The sequence below is a fragment of the Phocoena phocoena genome, chromosome 6 (assembly GCF_963924675.1).
Source record: "Phocoena phocoena chromosome 6, mPhoPho1.1, whole genome shotgun sequence".
In the NCBI taxonomy this organism is placed as follows: domain Eukaryota; kingdom Metazoa; phylum Chordata; class Mammalia; order Artiodactyla; family Phocoenidae; genus Phocoena; species Phocoena phocoena.
This window is the reverse complement of record NC_089224.1, coordinates 88,271,308-88,294,635: the sequence shown is the minus strand read 5'-3', so window position 1 is coordinate 88,294,635 and position 23,328 is coordinate 88,271,308. Positions and strand designations below refer to the sequence as shown.

The 23,328-nt window shown below is 37.1% G+C and overlaps 1 protein-coding gene across 1 annotated transcript in view; it reads right to left on the bottom strand.

Annotated features, from left to right (window-relative positions):
* Positions 1 to 23,328, bottom strand: part of FKTN (fukutin) — an 81,918-nt gene that overhangs the window by 18,178 nt on the left and 40,412 nt on the right. The window contains exons 9-10 of the mRNA XM_065879927.1: positions 11,049 to 11,146; positions 6,305 to 6,319 (exon numbers count right to left, since the gene is read on the bottom strand). Of these exons, the coding sequence (XP_065735999.1) occupies positions 6,305 to 6,319; positions 11,049 to 11,146 (113 nt within the window). The remainder of the gene's footprint in view (positions 1 to 6,304; positions 6,320 to 11,048; positions 11,147 to 23,328) is intronic.

Below are 23,328 nucleotides of genomic sequence, written 5' to 3'. Positions count from 1 at the left end.
CACTGAGCCTGCGCTTCCGGGGCCTGTGTTCCACAACGGGAGAGGCCACAACAGTGAGAGGCCTTCGTACCGCAAAAAAAAAAAAAAAAAAAGGATTAAAGACCTAAATGTAAGGCCAGACACTGTAAAACTCTTAGAGGAAAACATAGGCAGAACATCACATGACATAAATCACAGCAAGATCCTTTTTAACCCCCCTCCTAGAGAACTAGAAATAAAAACAAATGGGACCTAATGAACCTGAAAATCTTTTACACAGCAAAAGAAACCATAAACAATACAAAAAGACAACCCTCATAATGGGAGAAAATATTTGCAAACAAAGCAACTGACAAAGGATTAATCTCCAAAATATACAAGCAGCTCAATATCAAAAAAACAAAAAACCCAATCCAAAAATGGGCAGAAGACCTAAACCGACATTTATCCAAACAAGATATACAGATTGCCAACAAACACGTGAAAGGATGCTCAACATCACTAATCATTAGAGAAATGCAAATCAAAAACCCATTAAGGTATCACCTCACACTGGTCAGAATGGCCATCATCAAAACCTTTATAAGCAGTAAATGCTGAAGAGGGTGTACAGAAAAGGGAACCCTCCTGCACTGTTGGTAGGAATGTCAATTGATACAGCCACTATGGAGAACAGTATGGAGGTTCCTTAAAAAACTAAAAATAGAACTACCATAGGACCTAGCAGTCCCACTGCTGGGCATATACCCTGCAAAAACCATAATTCAAAAAGAGTCATGTACCACAATGTTCATTGCAGCTCTATTTACAACAGCCAGGACATGGAAGCAACCTAAGTGTCCATCAACAGATGAATGGATAAAGAAGATGTGGCACATATATACAATGGAATATTACTCAGCCATAAAAAGGAACGAAACTGAGTTATTTGTAGTGAGGTGAATGGACTGTCATACAGAGTGAAGTAAGTCAGAAAGAGAAAAACAAATACCGTATGCTAACACATACATGTAGAATCTAAAAAAAAAAAAAGAAAGAAAGAAATGGTCAGAAGAACCTAGGGGCAAGACAGGAATAAAGATGCAGACCTACTAGAGAATGGACTTGAGGATACGGGGAGGGGGAAGGGTAAGCTGGGACAAAGTGAGAGAGTGGCATGGACATATATACACTACCAAACATAACATAGATCGCTAGCGGGAAGCAGCTGCATAGCACACGGAGATCAGCTCGGTGCTTTGTGACAACCTAGAGGGGTGGGATACGGAGGCAGGGAGGGAGGGAGATGCAAGAGGGAAGAGATATGGGGACATATGTATATGTATAACTGATTCAGTTTGTTGTAAAGCAGAAACTGACACACCATTGTAAAGCAATCATACTCTAATAAAGATGTTTAAAAAAAATCAAAGTAAACATTTAGTTCCCCATTTGCACTTGCCACATTTCAAGTGCTCAAGGTCACATGTGGCTCGTGGGTACTGTCTTGGACAGTGCAGGCAGAGTCATTTCTAGTATCAGAGAATGCTCTGTTTGACAGCACTGTTGTAGATATTCTCTGGTCTTCCACTAGGATATAGGGGAAACCTGGTTCCTAGCAAATTGTGACCGCATGACATGAGGAGAGGACAGCTTCTTAAAAGCTAAGCCTTTTGCTTTGTGAGCTCACCCTTCAGTTTTTCTAAGCAGGATCTGGCTGGATTAAACAGTTGCACAGTTTAGGCTCCAAAACAAACTCATACACACTCCAACTATGCGACGATCGTTCTTCTAAGACACCTGAAAGACATTTGGTGGTAATACATTTTCAGAAAATTAGTCAACCAGTCACCTTTCCTGCAGTATTCTCTAGAAAATATTCTCCAAAGTATTGAGACTAACTAGAAAAAAAAATGAATTTAAATTAAAAAAAACTGGTGATAAATATGAAATTAGTTAAAGTTAGAGACCTAAAAACAATGACACCAGCTGCTAAAGGGCTTTTGCTGATAAATATTCTTGGGGAAAAGTCAACTATAAAGGACACAACAGAATGCGAAAATAAATTTTAAAGAGGATTATTAAATTTGCAGAGTAAATCAATAAAGAATTGGAGGAGAAAAAGAGAAAAACAAAACAAAAAGCTAAAAATCTGTCTTCCAAAGACTGAGACAAGATTATTCCTTTTAATTTTATTATGCAGAGTGTTACATATTATGAACGTTTATAAAATGTTTAAGGACACTCTAGTAAAATCATAGTCAAACAATGGTGCAAAGAACACATTTAAAAAGAAACCATAAGAGAGACAACTACAGTATTTGGTGTTTTCACTATTTAAAATTTTAGCCATCCTAATAGCTGTGCAGTGATATCTCGTTGTGGTTGTAATTTGCATTTCCCTGATGGTTAACAATGTTGAACATTTTTTTTAAAGTTTATTAGTTATCAGTACTGTAGTCCTCTATCTTTACTTCTCTATCATTGACAACTTTAACTCCTTCCAGAAAATGTTTTTACACTTACCACCTTTACTTAGAAGTTTATATATAGTTTTGGTATTTGTTACAGGGGGACTAGTAAGGGAAACTTTATTAAAGAGGAACTGGGAAGATACCAATTTAGATTAGAAATAAAAGGAGTAGGGAATTCCCTGGCAGTCCAGTGGTTAGATTCTGTGCTTTCACTGCTGGGGCTCGGGTTCAATCCCTGGTTGGGGAACTAAGATCCCACAAGCCACATGGCATGGCCAAAAAAAAAAAAAGAAGAGTAGTAGTAATTTTCAGTAAAGGAAGAGGAATATGCTGAAATTCAGCAGATTTTGTATTTTTGTGACCAAGGAAAAAAAATAAGATCCCAAAACACAAAGTATGATGTGGCAGAGCTGACACCAGCTGAACACCTGTAAGCTCATACCAGTGACAACACAGAAAATGGTTTCTAATTATTAGCTGAGCAAGATCTGGTTTATTAATATTTACTTCAGGAAGATCACATGATGTGTTCATGGGAGAAATTATGACAAAGAAAAATTGTAACTTCTTCCCCTTCCCCGTTTTATTGAGATATAACTGACATATAACATTGTATAAGTTTAAGGTGTACAACGATGATTTGATATATGTACATATTGTGAAATGATTACCACCATAAGTCAACATCCATTACCTCAGTTAGAAATTTTTGTTTTCTTGTGATGAGAACTTTTAAGATCTACTCTCTTAGCAGCTTTCAAATATACAATATAGTATTGCTAACTACAGTTATCATGCTGTACATTACATCCCCAGAACTTACTTATATCTGGAAGTTTGTATCTTTTGACCACCTTCAACTAATTACCCCAGCCCCTACCCCCTGCTTCTGGCAACCACCAATCTGTTCTCTGAGTTTGTTTGTTTATTAGAATCTACATATGCAATCATACAGCATGTGTTTTTCTGACTTTTTTTCCTTAACATAATGCCCTCAAGGTCCACCTATGTTGTCACAAATGGCAGGACTTCCTCTTTCTTGTGGCTGAATAATATTCCATTCTATATATATACCACATCTTCTTATCCATTCATCGGTTGATAGACACTTAGGTTATTTCCATACCTTGGCTATTGTAAATAAAGCTGCAGTGAACAGGGGGTGCAGATATTCCTTCAGGATAGTAATGTCATTCCCTTCGAATATATACCCAGAAGTGGAATTGCTGGATCGTATCGTTCTATTTTTAATTTTTTGAGGAAACTCCAAACTGTTTTCCAGAGTGGCTGTACCAGTTTACAGTCCCACCAACAGTATACAAGGTTTTCCTTTCTCCACATCCTCACATGCCCTTGTTAGCTCTTGACTTCTTTGATAATAGCCATTCTAACAGGTGTAAGGTGATATCTATCTCACTGTGGTTTTGATCTCCATCTTCCTGATGATTAGTGATGTTGAGCAATTTTTCATGTATCTGTTAGCCATTAGAATTTCTTCTTTAGAAAACTGTTTCAGTTCTTTTGCCCACTTTAAAAATTGGATGTTTTTTTGCTATTGAGTTGTATGAGTTCCTTATATATTTCGGATATTAACCCCTTATTATACATATGATTTGCAAATATTTATTTCCAACTCATAGGTTGCCTTTCATTTTGTTGTTTTCTGCTCAGAAGCTTTTTGGTTTGATGTAGTCCCACTTGTTTATTTTTGTTTTTGTTGACTATGCTTTTGGTGTCATATCACTGACAAGACCAATGTCAAGGAACTTTTTCCCTATGTGTTCTTCTAGGAGTTCATGGTTTCAGGTCTCATATCTAGGTTTTCAATGCATGTTGAGTTAATTTTGACTGGTGTGATGTAGGGATCTAGTTTCATTCTTTTGCATGTGATTATCCAAATTTTCCCAGCCCCACTTATTTAAGAGACTATATTTTCTCTATTGAGTATTCTTGGCTCCCCTGTCAAATATTAGTTGATTGTATATGCATGGGTTTATTTCTGGGCTCTCAATTCTATTCCATTGGTCTATGTGTCTTTTTAAATGCTAGTACCATACTGTTCTGATTACTACAGCATTGTATATGGTAATAATATAGCTTGAAATCAGGAAGTGTGATGTTTCCAGCTTTTTTCTTCTTTCCCAGGATTGCTTTGGCTATTTGGCTAACGATGCTGAACATCTTTTTAATGTGCTTATTTGCCATCTGTATAGCCTCTCCAGTGAAATGTCTGTTCATATCTCTTGCTCATTTTCTAATCGGATTTTTTAAAAACTGTTGAGTGTTTTCTTTAATACATTCTAGATACTAGTCTTCTTTCAGATATGTAGTTTGCAAATATTTCCTACTAGTCTGTAGCTTGACTTTTCATCCTCTTCTTGTAACCTTTTGCAAAGCAGCAGTTTTCAATTTTGATGAAGTACAATTTATCAATTTCTCCTTTTACTGATTGTGCTTTTGGTATGAAGTCTAAGAAAGAACTCTTTGTCTAGCCCCAGATCACGAAAATTTTCTTTTTTTCCCCTTAGAGTTTCATTGTTTTATATTTTACATTTAAGTACATGATACATTTTGAGTTCATTTTTATATAAAGTATGAGGTTTTCTTTTTTTTTTTTTTTTGCCTTTGGCTGTCCAATTGCTCTCGTACCAATTGTTCAAAACACTATCCTTCCTCCATTGAATTGCTTTTGCACTTTTGTTAAAAATCAGTTGAGCATATTTGTATGCCAATTTCTAGGTCCTTTTTTTCTGTTCCATTGATCTATGTGTCTATGCCTCTACCAATACCATTCTGCCTTGATTACTGCATTAGTTTGCTAGGGCTGCCTAACAAAGTATGACAGACCAGATGGCTTAAAACAAGTTTCTTTTCTCACAGTTCTGGAGGCTAGAAGTCCAAGATCAAGGTGTTGGTAGGACTGGTTTCTTCTGAGGGCCTCTTTCCTTGGCTTGTAGATGGCCATCTTCTCCCTAAATCTTCACTTGATCGTCCCTCTGTGTTTGTCTGTATCTTAATCTCTTCTTATAAGGATACCAATCATATTGGATTAGGGTCCACCCATACAACCTATCTCACCTTAATTTAGAAGAACTGTACTGGTGGCAAGATTACTATTTTACTAGATTGCTTATGAATGTTAGGGGCTATTATTTCTACTGCAAGCTGCAAAAATAAACACAAAATATCTCAAGTGATTAGAAAAATTTTATTCATCGTCCCAAACTGGATTATATATTACAAATTCTGATCAAAATAATAATATTAAAGGCATTTTCAGTAGTACCACAAACTATCTGTACCTGAAGATAAAGTCAAAGTAAACTGGTAAGCATACACTGAAATTTACTCATGTTTAAAATATCACTTTGTTTAGAAAATTCACAAACACGTTTTTCTGGGTATGATGTGGGATACATAAATAGCTACATATGATTTTCATTTAACAAACACATGAACTATCCCCCATGCTCTGAATGAGTCATCATAAGTCTGCATACTCTTGTAATTTTCTTAATGGTATATGAGACAGTAGTTTATTGTTTTATAGAACAAAGTACAGCACTTCTAATTCTCCTCATACTGCCTTTCAACCCCACTGTGAGAGCTGTGCATAAGAACACAGCAGCTTGGGTGGCTCATGGGTTCCGACATAATCTCTGCATTGGTTGGGTTGGAGGACGGCAAGGAAGGCATTCTAAGATATAAGTTCTGAGAATATAGAAACAGATTTCTCATAGAAAAATGTATACTTGTCTACTTTAGCACAGGTACCATACAAAAAGCATCACTATTGAATTGGTCTGTTTGACTTATAAACTATAATTAGGATTTCAGTCTGATGTGGAGCAGCTTAAAATAGTATCACATACCCTGTTGATTCTTGCCTAGTTGAGACAGAAACATAAATGTGGGGGAAGAAGGTAGAAAAGAGTATTTTCAATTCCCATTTATTAATACTGACATAAGCATTCATCAGCACAGATAAGTAAGTGAAACTAAGTATTCCAAATTCTTTCCCTCTCCAAATCATGGCTTATATCTGACTTTGGCTGGCAGAGATTTTCTAACAAGAAGGTGAGGGTTCACCTCCATGAAAAGCTAGATCACTGAAACAGAAGTCCAGGGCAGACCAGGCACCAAATCTAGGGAGGTACGGAGAGTGACCTGCTTGGGACCCGGGAACTAGGTAGCATATGGGGATAGCATAAGGAGACCCTAGAGGACAACAGCTTCACCAATAAAATGAAAATATCTGTTCTATTTAAAGTAGGAGGCAACTTGGTCATGTCTCTGAATTCATCAACCATACAATTTGTCCTTTAATGCCTTGTTATAATGAAATGATTTTTTTTTCCCCTAAGCAAATTCAGTCATGCAACCTTCTGAGTGAGGTTTGTGTCCTACCACAGTTTCTTTAATCCCATTTGAAGAATAATTAGAAAAAGGATTTGGAAACAAGAAATGGAACATTTCTTGAGTATTACCTAATTCTAGGCCTGATACTAAGCACTTTATATTTCATTTAATCCTAACTAAAACCCCTTAGAAGTATTCTTCATTTTGCCAATTCACTCATGTGGAAATTGAGGCTAAGAGGTCCCCCACCATAAATCCCACGCAATGAAGCTGGGATTCAAACTCAGGCCTAATTCAAAACGTTGTGCCCTTTTATGCTAACATGGCACTTTCCCTAAGTGACATGTTAGAGGTGACTTAGCCCGGGTCTTAGTGACAGAGGAGGAGGAAAGAGAAGTAGTTGCTGGGGCATTTCTTCAGAGAAATTCTTTTGAATGGTCAAGAAATAGAGTTTTCCCCACGCTTTAAAGTTGTTACAAATGATGGCTGTGTTTTAGAAGGTGGGAATGTGGCACTTTCTCTGATCGTGTTTTGAGGGGAAGTTTCCCCAGGGGATTTATAATACTAAGAATGAAGGAACTGTTCATTTTTCAGAAGGTGAAACTAGGGGGAGACTTAGAAACATCTGCAGCCTTAGGCTTTTGACATTGGGTGAGGGTTTATTGGAGTGTGGGAATTCATTCCAAGTGTGTTTCCCAGATGCAGCTCTGGTCCCCAGTCTACCCCTGCTTTCCTGTGTAACACCTTGCTGTCCTATGTGCCATTTGAAGCTTTGTAGCCTGTAAGGCTAGAAACAATGGTTTAGGGTCACACACACAAAAAAGAGAAATGAGCATAATCTATTCTCAATTTCTTGGATCCTCCATAAGAGACTATCAGTAAAGAGGAAGAGGAGGGAATCTTCAGAAATGAGCACTTACTAGATTGGTGCTAATGGTTTCCTGGGGAAGTAGAGAGGTAAGCAGAAATGGAACACATCGTGATCCTAAGGGAATCAGGTACTCCTGGATATTAAAAATATAATGACCAAAGGCTGATGCCTCCAAATATGAACTATTTCACCTTTTGGAGATAAGGCATGTTTTAGATAAAGGTATGAAGACAGTGTAAGCATTTTGGACAAAACACTCTTCCTTCGTCACCTCAGACTCTAAATTTGAGCAGAAAGATATTAAGTGGGTGATGGCAAAAACATCCTGAAAACTTCTCCGTCAAGCATGTCAAGCAGGGCTAAAGATGTTGTGCTGTGATCAGTGAAACAGGCATGTGCTGGGAGTCATGGCACCCTTAGAGCCTCAACTCTTTCTTGCTCAAATCACTCCTTTCTGTGCTTATTTATTTATCTATACAATAAAAGGGTTAGAATGAGTGTTGCAGTGAGGGCCCCTCTGGCCCTTAAGACTCAAGAGCAAGATGATTTTCACTTGAGTGTTAACTTGTCTGGAGGGAATGGTGGCACACATTCTGCCACCTAGTGGTCATATTTCAGGGTTTGCCCACTGCCCAGCTTCTCAGGGATGCTCAATTTGGAGAACTGAGGTTTTATTCCAGGATCCAGATGTCAGCAGCTGCAGCAGAGGAGAGAAAGACAAGTGCTCCCTGCTTAGAGAAGGACTGAGTGGTCACCTGGTTGTCAAGTGAGAGGTTATCAGTCTTGACTCTCAGGACCTCTCTGGGGACATCCATGGGTGCTAAACAAGTTAATATAAGAGGTTTTCTCCTGGTAAGCCAGGCAAACTGTACCTGGAAGTGGACAGATTAGGAGAATTATTATTGGAATACTCAGGTGAGGAAAGAAAAGTGATCTGATAAGGTGTTGATGGTAGAGCCAAGGTCTCTGGACACTCAGCAGAGTGCAACAATTAAGAAGTATAGGATGAGGTGTAGCTGAATCTGTAACACAGCAAGCGTGGCTTTCAGAGTTTGGGGAAGGGCTTTCATTCTCCCAAGTTAGGGTAGGACCCACTATCTGAACTCTGTGAAACCAGAAGGCAGTCAAAAAAGGTATTCTAGCAGCCAGTGGTCTACAGAGGGATATATATGGAACCTCTGTCCATGCAGCCAAGTTAGCTTAGATATTTGAATGCTTCAAGACCTTGAACTCCGGGGACAGATAAAAAGAAATAACCTAAACAGGGGGTGGGTAAGACACCCCCTGGCAAACAGTGGGAGTCCCAATTTGAAATGGGCAGAAATGCGTAGTGTATGCACTTTTAGACGCTAAGTACGAGCAAATGGTCCTCAATAAACAGGGTGGATTTTGCCCGGGAACACTATTATTACCTGTTACATTTTTTCAACCATAAAAAAAAAATTAGGTTCAACTATTTAGAATTTGGGTATGATTTCCATGGGCTGATTTTCTAGCAAAAAGAAAGCTGATTACAATGGCCTGTCATTTGGGGACAAGTTTACTGGTAATCTATAAAGGTTACCTGAAAACCTAAATTATGTTAGGTTTTTATAAGAAGACCCACTGAAAGCTCATCCTAAGAGAGGAAGGTCATCGCTTACCATTTATCAAAAAAAAGTTTTTGCTGTTTTTAAAATTTGGAGTGGGGTGGTTGTAGCTTGTAGGTTTCCCCAACTTTGTTTTAGGAAAACTATCAGTCCATTCTCTCAGACCTTCTGGTTTCCATTTCTGACATTCCTATTATTCTCTAGTTTTCACGAAAATCTGCCAATCTGGTCCAGAAAGTGGTCCTAAGCAACCTACATACAATGTAAGACTTAGCTTCCTATCCTGGGCAAAGAAAAAGATAGCAATGCTCTGTGCCTAATATCCCTTTACCTGTCACTTACAATATATAATTAAAGTGACTCGTGAAGAGATAGGGAGACACAGCCATCCCAGTCCACTCAGGGACATATCTTGAGGGGAAAAAGGAAACTGGAGGGTTTCAGAGTGGGCGCTACTTGACAAAGTAGGGATGTCTGAGTTCTTGCCCCATTGATATTCAATAGATAGGACAACTAGGAACCAATACAAACTTTGCAAATACTATGATCTGGGGTGGGGAACAGCTGCCAGGTCTGCCACTTATCTGTATTTCGGAGTCCTGATGTGGTGCTGGAAGAGGAGAGTGAACAGGCAGGTTTACATACCATGGAAATTGGTTTATAGGCTGTAAGTGACAGATATGGAGCTATGGTTGATGAATGAATACGCTGAGGAGTGCCTTCAGAAAAAGTGGAGGTATTTCTATTAACACTTTAGGGTTAACATTAGAATTGGAGTACAAGGGTTATAAACTCAGAAAATATTACATGACCATGAATTGCTCATAGTTTACCTATTGATTGAGAATGAAGTAAGGAAAATATGTTTTATGAAATCACCACCCTTTCAATATCATGTCTGGTAGCATGGTCTCACTTGAGTGATTTGTCAAACAAGTATTATCAGGTCAGTGAAAATATTCTCACAATCGCTGGAAATTTAAGCATCACACAGGCATAAGCTTTCTTTTCACTTCAGATATGAAAATAGAAGGTGTATGGAAATTTACATACCTTTGACAAGGCTAGAAATAAGCTGTCATTCTCTTATACAATGCTCTGTGCTCTAAATCAATTCCACATCAGGGTGCTTGTAACAGGAATCTGCTAGCATCTTTTCTTGATGTCACCTAAAGTCTGATCACTTGAATAATAACTCAGCCTCCACACCTTAAAAGTAGCCCTAACAAACAAGCTTACACGGGTTATTTTTTTTACTAGTATATCCTTCCTTAGCTGAACCTGGTAAGCCCATCTTCCAAAATGTTAATTATTTAACATTCTGAAAGCACTTACAGAGCACTTCATATTCTATATAAGCTCTTCAAAGGGTGAGGGTGTTTCCCTCCAAGGAAAATTGGGGTGCTTACCAAAGGTAGGGGGAAAAGAGGCAGGCATCTGTCTCAGTCATCTCTGCTTCTCCACTGTAACCTAGCACTGTACCTGGTACATGGAGACTCTTTAATAAATGTAAAATGAGAGAATTAAATCAGTTGGCTTAGGAGTTAGGACTCTCTCTGTATCTTCAAACTTGTCATTTTTCTTTGGCTCCTACTTATGTTTGACAAGTAGACACGTATCTTTTTAAACAGTCATCTCCCTTTTGTGTAGGACGGGAATTCCACCATTTCAACCTACTGTGTCAGCACAACTGGATAACCTCATCCCACTCAGAAATGGGCCAGACTCCATTGGGCTGCACGTTGTGGGGAGAGCGCTTCCAGTCCCATGTCCTCACAGGAACCTTCCAGGTCTTACCATAGTTGGCTTCGATGTACTCGATGGTTTCACAGGGCACACGAACCTTCATGTCTACAAACTCGGTCCAGCACAGTGTAAACTTGGGAAACAGGTATCTGTGGCAAAACAGGCAATGTGGAGAGGCGTTAGGCTCCAACAGCAGAAGTTTTAGCTAAAGAAGCCACAACTAGTGTACTCTTGGCTAAAGGACAGTCCTCTTCCAATAAATAGCTTTGGGGATAGACACAGGGGACCTTTTGCTGTTTCTGACTGTCCAGTAACTCTTTCTTCTTCTAATGGCAATAGCACCCCAATTTATCTCCCCTATTCCCAGTCCATATGGGTCAGGAGGGGCTGACCTGACCCCTAGGCCCCAGAGATGGGTAAAAAAGACTCAGGCCTAACCAGAAAATTATAGTGATCGGGTCAGGGATGGAAATTTACACAAATTAGGCAAATGAAAATCAGCCTTAGAATTTCTTTTGGAACTATCAGGGGAAGAAGTGTTCTTCTGCTGAGGTTTCTAAGCTGTAGGATGGAAACTGAGCACTGCTAGTGGCCATCTTTGCTGTTAGCAGGGACAGCCGGTCTGAGAATGAAGTCAAAGCAAAAAGTTGTCGAAAGATGGAGGAAAATGATAGAGGTCAGAAAACCCTGGGGAAGTGCTTGGATTTGGTTGTGGCCATTCCTTAAATACTGATAAATATTCTTTTTGACTACATTTCTAATACTTGGAATTCGTAGTACATGGAGGGAGGCACGTAGCAGTGAGAGAGGAAACAAAACCCTCCTAGCTAGCCAGAGAACCTGAATCAATCCTGGCAATGTATGACATTCTCCAGCAACAGCATCATAAATGCTTGTGTGTTTGTGAGAGGACATGTTAATTCCTGTCTCCTGGGTTTCACTGTGGTCCCAGATGGCTTTTGATGACCTTAGATAGCTGAAGGAGAAATTCCCAGGATCAGTCAGGATATTTCTCAAACTCCTTTCCTAACTCGCACAGTAATAAGAATTTCATACCACAATATGTGAACATGGTAAGACCCACTATATGTTGGCTTTTTGAGCAAAGCTTCACACCCCACCCCCTCCTCAGATGCAGGAATAGAGATCTAATGCTTGGATCTACTGTACTTCAACAATACTTCTCTTAAAGGAAACAGTTATACAAACCACCTTCTTCCTGCTTGCTCTGCCTTTTATTTTATCACCTCCCCTTCTCAATTTCTGTTCTCAGCCTCAAACTTACTTCTTTCTTGCTTATTTTTAATAGGTTACACCTCATTAAATCTCCATCAAATCCAAACTGCTACTAAAAGAACCTAACTAAAGAAAACCAAAATAAGCATCACATGTGTAAGGTGACTCTTTTCCTTCACAGCATGGATTTTCCAGGGAAACAGAGCAAGCACAACTCCAAGATGCTCTCCCAGGCTCCTCCCTTGCTTCCATCCCTCACATGAACCCACCTTTTTTTTTTTTGGCCTTTCTTTTTTTAATCTCAAATGTAAAAGAATATCTCTAAGCTAGCCCACTAGTTATAATGAATTTAACTCAACTTATAGCAGAATTATTTCAATTAGTAAGTTTCAGAAATTATACTAAAAAAACCCCATGTTTCTTAAAGGTACTTTGGCTCAGTAAATGAAATTCTATATATTACAAAGGAAAGTTAAAACTAGCAGGTTCGTTAGATTTAAGTTTATATTTTAATGCTATATTCTGTGTTGTTGCTTTCTGAGAAATGTTTCTTCTCTTCACAACATGGCAAGAACCTTCAGTAATGAGATTAAAAGTGGCAATAGCAGAGATTAAAGAAATTTAAAATATCAGAGGATTAAAGAAAAAAGGAACAGAGAAAAACCAGATGTCAAAGTGTAATCAGATTACAGAAATGGGATCTAACTGGGATGTTCTCCAAGGAAAGGTCAGTTCTCAGATATTTTGCTTTTCAGTATTATTTTACCACCAGATGAACATAAAGCCACAGATGAAAATGAGAGGCTGAACATTTCTAAAGAAAGCAACAAGTCCCTTCTACACAAACCAATAGGTGCTGGCAGTTCACAGACAATACCAGCTGGCTTCTGTGAAAAGAAGGCCACAGCAAAGCTCAAAGCTGAGGAAGAAATAGGATACAGCACAGCTCCACCATCTGCTGGTCCCAATTTTACTCCACACGCTCATATTCATGGACTTGCTTATTTTGTCGTGAGACATATCCATCCATCATCAGCCTCCACCCTCCCCGATCAAGACGCTGGTCAGCAGAATGTCCACCTGTCCCATCCTATCAAGTTGACACACTGAAGCTGAAATGAGGCAGAAATCATGGTCCATCTAGTAACATAGGCCAAGAAATGTCCCTCTTAAATATAATCCTCTACAGTCTCATCAAAGGGATGAAAGAAAGAAAAACCTTAAGTCCAGGATGATACAATGGATGAGAATACTACAAATTTTATAAAAGCTTTTATAAAATGAAACGTTCAAAGCTTTCATTGAACAATGAAAGATTTATGAACAAAAACAAAACATTTAAAATATATAAGCAATCTTAAAATTACTCAAAGACAATTTAACTCAAATGTTAATTTTTGTTCCTAAATAAAAACATCCCTAAGCTATCTTTGTGGTTTTATTTTCACCAAATAATTTTCAAGCCTTTCAGCAAAAAGAAAATTCCAGCTTCCTAGGAGAAGAGGGAAGATAAACAATAAAATGTGAAAACTGATTGTAAAACGGGATTGTGGAGAGGAAAAGGGGGGGTGAGTGACTCAGAACAGCACATGCCATGTACCCTGTCCAGGTTACCAGTAAATAATGACTAAGACTATAATTAGAGGCAATGTTACCTTAGCTTTTAAAGCCCACATTAAGTTCTGCTAAGTAGTTTGTACTTTAAAGCTCTGAGATAGGATCCAAAATGTGAACAGATTTAAATTCAGACTAAACAACCCCAAATCAGAATATAAATTCAAGGGATCTTATCACACACACACAAAATCCTTCCATTCATTTTCTAGTTCATACCACTTTTACTTCTTTTTATTTTTGCAAAAAGCAGTAGTTAGAATTAAGAGTTTGTTGGAGAAGACCATTTTTTCCCTCACAGACATTCTTAAAATCTGTAAAACTACTTATTGGTGGTTGGATAAAGTAATTTCATCAGTTTAACTGTACCACCTAAAAACATAATTGCTAAATGAAAAGCGCTGTTTTTACTGTTAATTAGTTAGCTAAGCTAAGTGAGAGAGAGATATCATCAATGACAACTGAATCTGACCTTTTAAAACATAAGTTTGCATTAAACTCTAGAGTTGGAACAGCAGAGCTTTTTTAAACAAGAATTTCCTGCAAAACAACACAATAGTTTATTCTCATTACCAATTTTGTCTCTTCTTTTAACTCTTAATTTCTTTTTCTTGTGTTATTCCAGTGCCTAAGCCCTCCAGCACAATTAAAGCAGGGACAGCATGCATTCTTATGTTTTTTTCTGATTTTAACAGAAAGGCTTCTAAAGTTTTACCATTAAATACGATTGCTCACTCTAGATTTTTGGCATATTCCCTTTATTAGGTTAAAAAAATTTCAGATCCCCTTTAGTCCAAGTTTACTAAAAGGCCTTTTGTTGTTGTTGTTAATTATGAAATGTATCGAATGTTTTTAATGTCATCTATTGAAACAATCACATACTTTTTTCTCCCTTTAATCTTTCAAGTGTTGAGAATTACACTAATACACACACACACTACAAAATTCTATTCATTTGTTTTTCATTCAGGTTATTTTCATTTGTGTTCACTAAGACAGTAATTTCCCTTAAAATTTTTTTTTTGGTACTGTCCGAGTCCAGTTTTGCTATCAGTCATAAAATGAATTGCTTAAAGCAGTTTTTTTTTTTTTCCCCAAAATAAGGGAATAATCTATCCTGTGAAGGCATGGTAAAACTTTCCTGTAAACATTCTAGGTCTTTTGGTAGGGAAAAAAAGGGGAAAGGAGGATTTTTGATTAGTAATTCAATTTCTTTAATAAGTTATTTAGAACTTCTTGAGTTAAAATTTTGTCATTTTCACATTTTATCTAATATCGCATTTTAGACTGTTGTCTTAGTTGTCCATAGCATTTTCTTTTGAGTCAGTGTAACACAGTTGTTTTGGATCAATCTTGCTAGATGTCTACTTAGTTTACTACTTTTATAATTTGTTATCTTAAGAACTAGCATTTGGATTTGTTCATCTTTGAGAGTTTTTCTTTCTTTTTTTCTTTTTTTGGCAGAGCCACATGTCTTGCAGGATCTAAGTTCCCCCACTCAGGATCGAACTCAGGCCCTTGGCAGCAAAAGCACGGAGTCCTAACCACTGGACTGCCAGGGAATTCCCATGATACTGTTTGGTTTTTATTTTATTAATTTCTTCTCTTGGTTTCCTTCCTTCACTTTCCTTAGACTGACTGTGCTGTTCTTTTCATCTCTTCAGTTGGTAGCTTAATTTTTTCAAACCTATTCTTTCATACTTGTTTTTTTTTCCTCCTAGTCTCAGACCATTCCAAGGGACATGGGATGGAGTGACTAAATGCACTCAGCTTGTGCCCCACTGATGGGCTTCCCTCTGCCCTACTTTTTAGAGGATGGGGTTGGGGGTGTGGGTAAGTCTGAATTAGATTACGAGGCCCCCATACGGGGTACCTCACAACAGCCATTGAAATACTTATTGTTTTTAAGGTTACAAGTTTACCTCTATCCTCTTAACTGCATCCTATCTGAATCCTAAAACTTTTGTAATTTCCAGTATGATCTCCTTTTTAATTCATTAGTTATTAAAGAGGGCATTTTAAAGCTTCCACACTTTTTAAAGATGTCTTTTAATTCTTGATTTCTAATTCAATTCCACTGTGGTCATACAATGCCATCTACTGAAATAATCATAGTTTTTTTTCCCCTTTAATCTGTTAATGTGGAGAATTACACTCATACACACACACCTCACAAGAATTTTATTAATGCTTTCAAATGTACTGAGATTGCCTTCACGTTGTAGTACATGATCAACTTTTATAAATGCTCCATTGATAGTGGATAAGAAAGTACATGTAGCATTTGCTGGATGAATACTTTCATATATATATATATAAATAATACTTTTACATATATATATATATATATGTCAAATAGATCAAGCCTGTTGATTTTGTCCATATCTTGCATATTTTTACTAGTTTCTTCTTTGCTTGACCCAGCAGTTTTTAAAATAAAAGTATACCAAAATCTCCCACCAAAATTGTGACATGTCAAATATTCATCAGAATTTCATCAGTTTTCAATTTATATATTTCAAGACTATATTGTTAGAGTCATAAAGGTCATGAATATTATTTCTTCTTGGTGAATTGTTCCTTTGTAAAATTATGTAGTGGGCCTTTTAATCCTTTAACAGTCTCCCCCACCACAACCCGATAAAATTCTATTTTGTCTGATAGTAAAATTACAGTAGAATTTTCTTTGGCTAATAATATTGGGGTATATTTTTTCTATTCCTGTAATTTTCAACCTTCCCATGTGATTTTGCTTCAGGTGTGCCTCTTCCAAGTATTTTATAGTTAAATGTTTTCTATCTCATTTGATACTGTTTATCTTTTTGTAGGTTAGCTTAATCTGTGAATATTTATTGCAATAAATTATGTATTTGGACATATTTTGAACTCTAGAGCCAGACTATCTGGCTCAAATCCTGGCTTCACCAATTACTGTCGTGTGTGACCTTGGTCAATGTTTTTGCGCCTTAACCTCATGTATAAAATGAGGGTACTAGTAGTACCTCAGAGAGATGTTAGCATAGAATGAAAAATATTATAAATGTAAAGTGCTCAGAATAGTATCTAACACACATAGTAAGTACTATAACAATGCTGACTAGTTTTATGATTATTTTTACATGTTTTCAGTTTACCATACTTTTTCTTTGCTCTACCTTTCCTACTTTCATTTAGAATGATAAAGGTTTATAAATTATCTTTTGTTCTGCTTGTTTGGAAGTTATAAATAATATTTCTATCCAGTAGTAATTACTGTTTGTAATATTTACTGTTTATTTTTCAAAAAACATGTTTCATTACAACATTTTCTAATAAAGACTTAATGTATACAGAACCTCTATCCTCTTCCTAAACATGGGACTTCGTATACTTTATTCCTTGAACACTTAACAAATCACCTCCTCCTCAACTTATTTTTGACACGTCTTTTTTTTTTGGTAAACAGGTAATGGCTAACAAATTTACTGACTTATTTTATCCATTTGTGTGTCCACCATTTTTTCACATATATCTTCCTTCTGTGTTCTTTAATACAGTTTTAAGTGTGGATCTGTGAGACACAAATTTTCTTAGTCTTTGTACATATGCAAATGCCTTTATCTTGACCTCCCTCTTGAGTATTAGTTTTAATTGTACATAACATTCTTAGTTGACAGTTATTTCTCCTCAGCTTTTGGAAGATGTTACTCCATTATCTTCTGTCCTCTATTGTAGCCAAGGTATATTTGCTATTCCTTTATGAGCAATCTATTTTATCTGGTAGCCTATAAAATTTTTTTGGTTTTGGTATTACTGTTTCCTTAAGAAGTATCTAGATGTAGATTTATTATTTATCCTGCTTGCCTGTCTTTAATTTGGAAATTCTCTTCATATGCTCCTTCTTCATCATTTACTTCATTCTCTTTTAGCTCAGCTATGTCTTTTAGACATTATTCATCAGTGATTTGTGTTTGGAGCAAAGGGAATATGGCAAGGTGAGGAATTATTGTGCCACATTAATTATATGTCATCAGCATCAATTTTGCCCATAGTTTTCTAAGCATTTCTAAGAAATCAACTCTTTGTTTTCTTTTTTTTGGTACACGGGCCTCTCACTGTTGTGGCCTATCCTGTTGCGGAGCACAGGCTCCGGACGCGCAGGCTCAGCAGCCATGGCTCACGGGCCCAGCCGCTCCACGGCACGTGGGATCCTCCCGGACCGGGGCACAAACCTGTGTCCCCTGCATCGGCAGGCGGACTCTCAACCACTGCGCCACCAGGGAAGCCCCTCTTTGTTTTCTTTTGTTTTTGATTTTTTTGGCCGCCCCATGTGGCTTGCAGGGTCTTAGTTGCCGGACCAGAGATTGAACCTGGGCCCCCTGCAGTGGAAGCGTGGAGTCCTAACCACTGGATCTTCCCTAAAAACCAACACTTGAAAACCGAAGTTACAGCATGCTGACTAGTATTTTTTTAACCATCTCTTCCACTAAACCTCTCACAATCCTACCACTGATTATACAGAAGCAAAGGGGTAACAGAGGAATGGCTAACACTCTTCAGAGACTGGACTGGAATATAGTCTCTCTGAGGTCTTTGTAGATCCCATATGCCAATCCTGTCCCAAACTTCTAACACATAATCAGTATACATATAGCATATACATGTTTTATAAGATAAAATTCTACCCATTGAACCTTGTTTTTCTGCTGACTTCCACTGTAAGTTGAGTGATTCCACCTATCTTATTGACAAACTCTCCTATGCAATCTCCATAGGACAGAACTAGTGAAGTAGAAGAAATTTATATCACCAATGAGTAGACAAATTAAAGCTTGTATGGATAGTTATCATTTAACACCTGAATGCACATACTTAATGACCATATCAAAGACTATTCATTTAAAGCATGCACAAGACTTTTCTTTAAGGCCAGAGGGAAAAACCTCAAGGCATTTTTATTTCTACTGCGTAACTTCCAAAAACTATATCTATAGCTCATCAACAAGTAATTAGACTCCAGCTGTGCTTGCTTTGTCTCAGACAATTTTTATAGGATTCCTTTTTGGATATAATAGATAATGAAAAAAGGAGATTAAATTACGATTTCAAATTTCATGCTAAATACAAAAGGTTTCGTTTATTTTGATCTCAGATTATCTAATTTGTCCAAGCAGATGCAAACGGCTCCAAGTTTATCACTGCAATTAGGTCTGCCTTGATCAAATTCATGGCTTCTGGTCCCAGATATCCTTCTGTTTCTACTTGTGATCTTGAGCTCTTTTCTCTTAGTATCAATTTTCTAAGTCACAGAATTTTTTTCTCTTTCAAACTCTTAAATCAGTTTTTCAAGCTGCAATTTACACATAATGAAATGCACCCATTTTGAGTTTTGACAGGTGCATATACCTGGGTAACCACTAAAATCAAGATACAGAACATTTCTACTACCCTGCTTCCCAAAGCTCCCTGTGCTCTTTGGCAGGCATGCAGTCAGTCCACCCTGGCCCCTGGTGATCAATGACCTTTTCACATTCTTGACTGGTTTTGCCTGCTTTACAATTTCAAATAAATGCAGTTACATAGTACCTACTCTTCCTATTTGAATTCTTCCACGTAACAGAACTTTTGGAGATTTATCCACGTTATTGCATATATTAGTAGTTGGTTCCTCTCTGTTGCTAAGTAGAATTCCACTGTTTGAACATACCATAATTTGTTTATTTGGTCACCAAAAGATGGGCATTTGGGTTGTTTCCATTTTTTGGCTACCATGAATAAAACTGCTGTGAACATTTGTGTAGAAGTCATTTAGTGAAAATTTCCTTTTATTTCTCTCAGAATACTACCATATAGAATCTCTTACAGAATTACGTTCAAACAACAAAACATATCGCAGTCTTAAAAAACCAAATTTACTTCATATAAGTGAAAGGCCCGCTATTTATTCATTCTGAGGTAATATTCTCTTAAAAAAACAAATAAAGCTCACTATATAAAGAACTGCCACTTCTATATATTGTATAAGAATACAATTACCATATAACATGCATTCAATGTTCTTCCCTCCATGGTTTGGAGGTGTTACTAAGGAGACCTAAGACATAATCTAAATGTTGTAAAATATGAAGGTATAAACAAAGTAGGAAATATGACATCATTTTTAGAAAAGCTAATGTTTTAAATGCACTAATTTAAAGAAATTATTCAAATTTGCCTTTTAGCTTCACAGCTGTAAGTACTTAAAAGACAAATGTGTTTTTTGAGAGCTAGAACTATGGAAGCATAGTATCAATCCATGCAGCTGAGAGAGGCTACGAGTGGGGATTCGACAACCAACACCAGTCTTTAACTTCTTTTGAAGCAGTGACTGAAAACAACTGGGGTGACTTAACTTTATGGCTTTGATTCTCCAAAGGTGCTTCATTGGATCAAGTTATCAATCTGGTGTCACCCTTTCATCTTAACGAAACACTGTAAACTGTGCTTAAGAGGACCTGGTTTTAGTTTCAAGTAGGGTTCAGGTCTCACTCAGCCTGACAGATTTATCAGGACTGATTCTACCTATAACTCAGAAAGGACAGAAAAATCAGCAGAAGTACCCAAATACAGCATGAGAGAGGTAAAGGGAAAAGAAAAATCTATGGAAATTCAGAGGAAGGGGAGATTATTTCCATTCAGAGGTACTGAGGAGCAACCTCAAAATGGAGGCAACTCAATGGCAGATGCCCTCGAATGGCAGAACTGGGACATGGGATGACGTCTAATAAATAACCTGGCACTACTAGTGACACACTTAAAATCGTGGACTGAAATCAAGTTTCGAAAGGCTGGGGTCTAAATACACTGTGGTGTCTAGGATTTGATCCTAGAGCAGAGAAAGGACATTAGATAAACTGGTGAAGTACAGATAATATTTAGAGTTTAGTTAACTGTAATGCACCGAGGCTGGTTTCTTGGTTTTGACAAATGTACCACAGTAACAGTACGTTAACATTAGGGGAAACTGGGTGAAACTGGGTGACTGTATCCAGAAACTCATCTGTATTATCTTCTGTGAATCTAAAATTATCACAAAACTAGAAGTTTATTTTTTAAAAATAGGGGGAAAAAAGGCAGGTAAAATAAAGCAAGCTGACAAAGATGACTGAGGAGACCTGTACAGCTGCAAAGAGACTTAAGGAGTCAAAGGAAAACCAAGACACTGAGCAGTAAAATCTTGTACTTTTATCAGAACATTGACCAATTACTCCTCTTTTTCTCAAATAGCACAATCAAACAATAATAATAATTCCAGTTCTGGGAATCTATTCAAAGAAACAACCCCTAATAAAGCTTTCACTTTATATATAAAGATGTTCACAGAATTTTTTAATAATAAAAAAATGAGAATAATCTAAATAGAATAATATTTATATAAACCTATTATTAGACCTTTCTCCATATTCCTCCTAAGTCTCCCTAACAAACTTCTCTATTTTTTATGCCACACTTCCTTGTCGCTGCTTCTAGATAGTGGATTTGTATCACAACTATACATGACACCTATTTAAATCACACCCTGCAGACAGAGTACTTTAATATTTGCTTCATGGTCTAGATTATGAGATCCTTGAGAGTAGAAACTAAGTTATATTCACATCAGAATCCTTAGCACATAGCAGTTAGTAAATAAATTTTGCAGAAATGAAATGTTAAATTATATAGGAGTCACACTTGGATGAGTCTAGTCTCACAGAGGACAAATCCAAATTTTTTGAAGATCTATACACTAAGCAGAAGCTGCATATATCAGAAGGCCTAAGTAAGCCACAGGTAGCCCCAGGGGTAGCAGATTTCCTATCAGAGGATACAGAGGTAGCTGTAATATTCTGACAATGTCGATAAATAGAAGGGCTACTTTCATGGAGGGAGTATTAACAATATGATAGAGATTGTGGTAACACTAACATTGTGTATGGGTAAGAATACGAGCTCTGAAGTGATATGGCCCTAGGTCTGAGGCTTAGCTCTGCCTTAATTTCCTCATCCATATCATGAGATGACAGTAAATCTCCCTTATAAACTTGTGATGAGGGTTAAATGAGATGATGCATATAAAAGCTTGGCATAGTGCCAAGCACAAAGTAAATACTCAATAAAAGTTAATTTTTATTATTATTGCCTCTTAAACTTCTGGCCTCTCAGTTGATTCAGATGTGAAGGAAAGAAATAACCCAAAGGAATCTGGGCAGCATCTGTAAGAACTCTGAAGTTCTGGAATGACAATTTCACATCTGGAGGCATAGTTAATATATTCATCACTTTTTATTATTGGTGATTGGAACTTGGAGAAGAAAAATAAATATTAAAAATCCAGACAAGATTTAAGAATGGAATTTAGATTTTAGTTGAAAGTATAGGTTTAGAGTAAGAACTGAAGATGGAAGAAATATGGGACCTGGGAAGAAAATGCTTGCCCAAAGAGTAACTAATCCAAGTTACCACTGTGTTGAAGGTCCAGTGTTTTGTATCAGTGCAACACATGAGTAGTAATAGTAATAGAATAATAAAATGGTAATGATAGTTGCAGCCGTAGCTAATACTTACACAGTACTATGTGGCAGGTACTGTTCTAAATGCATTACTACATACATTAACTCATTTAACCTATTAATTCTTAGATGGAAGCATTTAGGCTTAAGAATCCAACAGGTCTGAAGTTAAATCTTGGCCCTACCATTAATGGCCAGAGAACCTTGGACAAGTTACTTCCCTTCTCTGGGCTTTAGTTTCCTCATAACTAACTGGGAGTGAGAACACCTAACCCACAGGGATAATGTGAGGATGATCTGAGATTAAATAATAAATTACCTATCATAGTGCCTGATATATAGCTGATACCTGGTAGCTATAGCTTTACATTGCCATCAATATTGTAATTATTATTCAATCTTATGACCAAAAACATCATTCTGAAGGCATGCAGAATAAAGTTTTGAAAGGGGAAACTTTTTTCTTCCTCATTCCTCTTCACCTTTTCAAAAAATGGTAAGCATCCTATATTATTATTAAGCTTTTTCTCAGAATAAACTACACATGAATAAAAAGTAGAATATTATAAAGATAAAAAGACCCTTAGACTAGCTTTAAAGATTTTTCCCTCTAGGAACAATAGTGGTGAAAACTCTATAGTTCCTTAAAGTAAATAGTAGTGAAAAGAATGAAAATGGCATATGGCTGGGGGAATCTTCCAAAGAAACTACTCCACACAACCATCCCCTTTTCTCTTCTCTGCCTTTTAAGGTTACGGTAACATGATAGAAAATCTGAGACTCACACCATCTGTTCAGGCAGTTCTATCACTGCTCATTTCTCTCGTTAAATAATCAGAACACTTTCCACTTCCCAAACACTGCTACCATAAAGAGCAGTTAAAGCACAATGAAAGAAGACTTTTCTAGCCAGAGATGTAGTGGTTAGAAATGCACAGTTCTTTTGAGGTCTGACATGGGATCATGTCAGT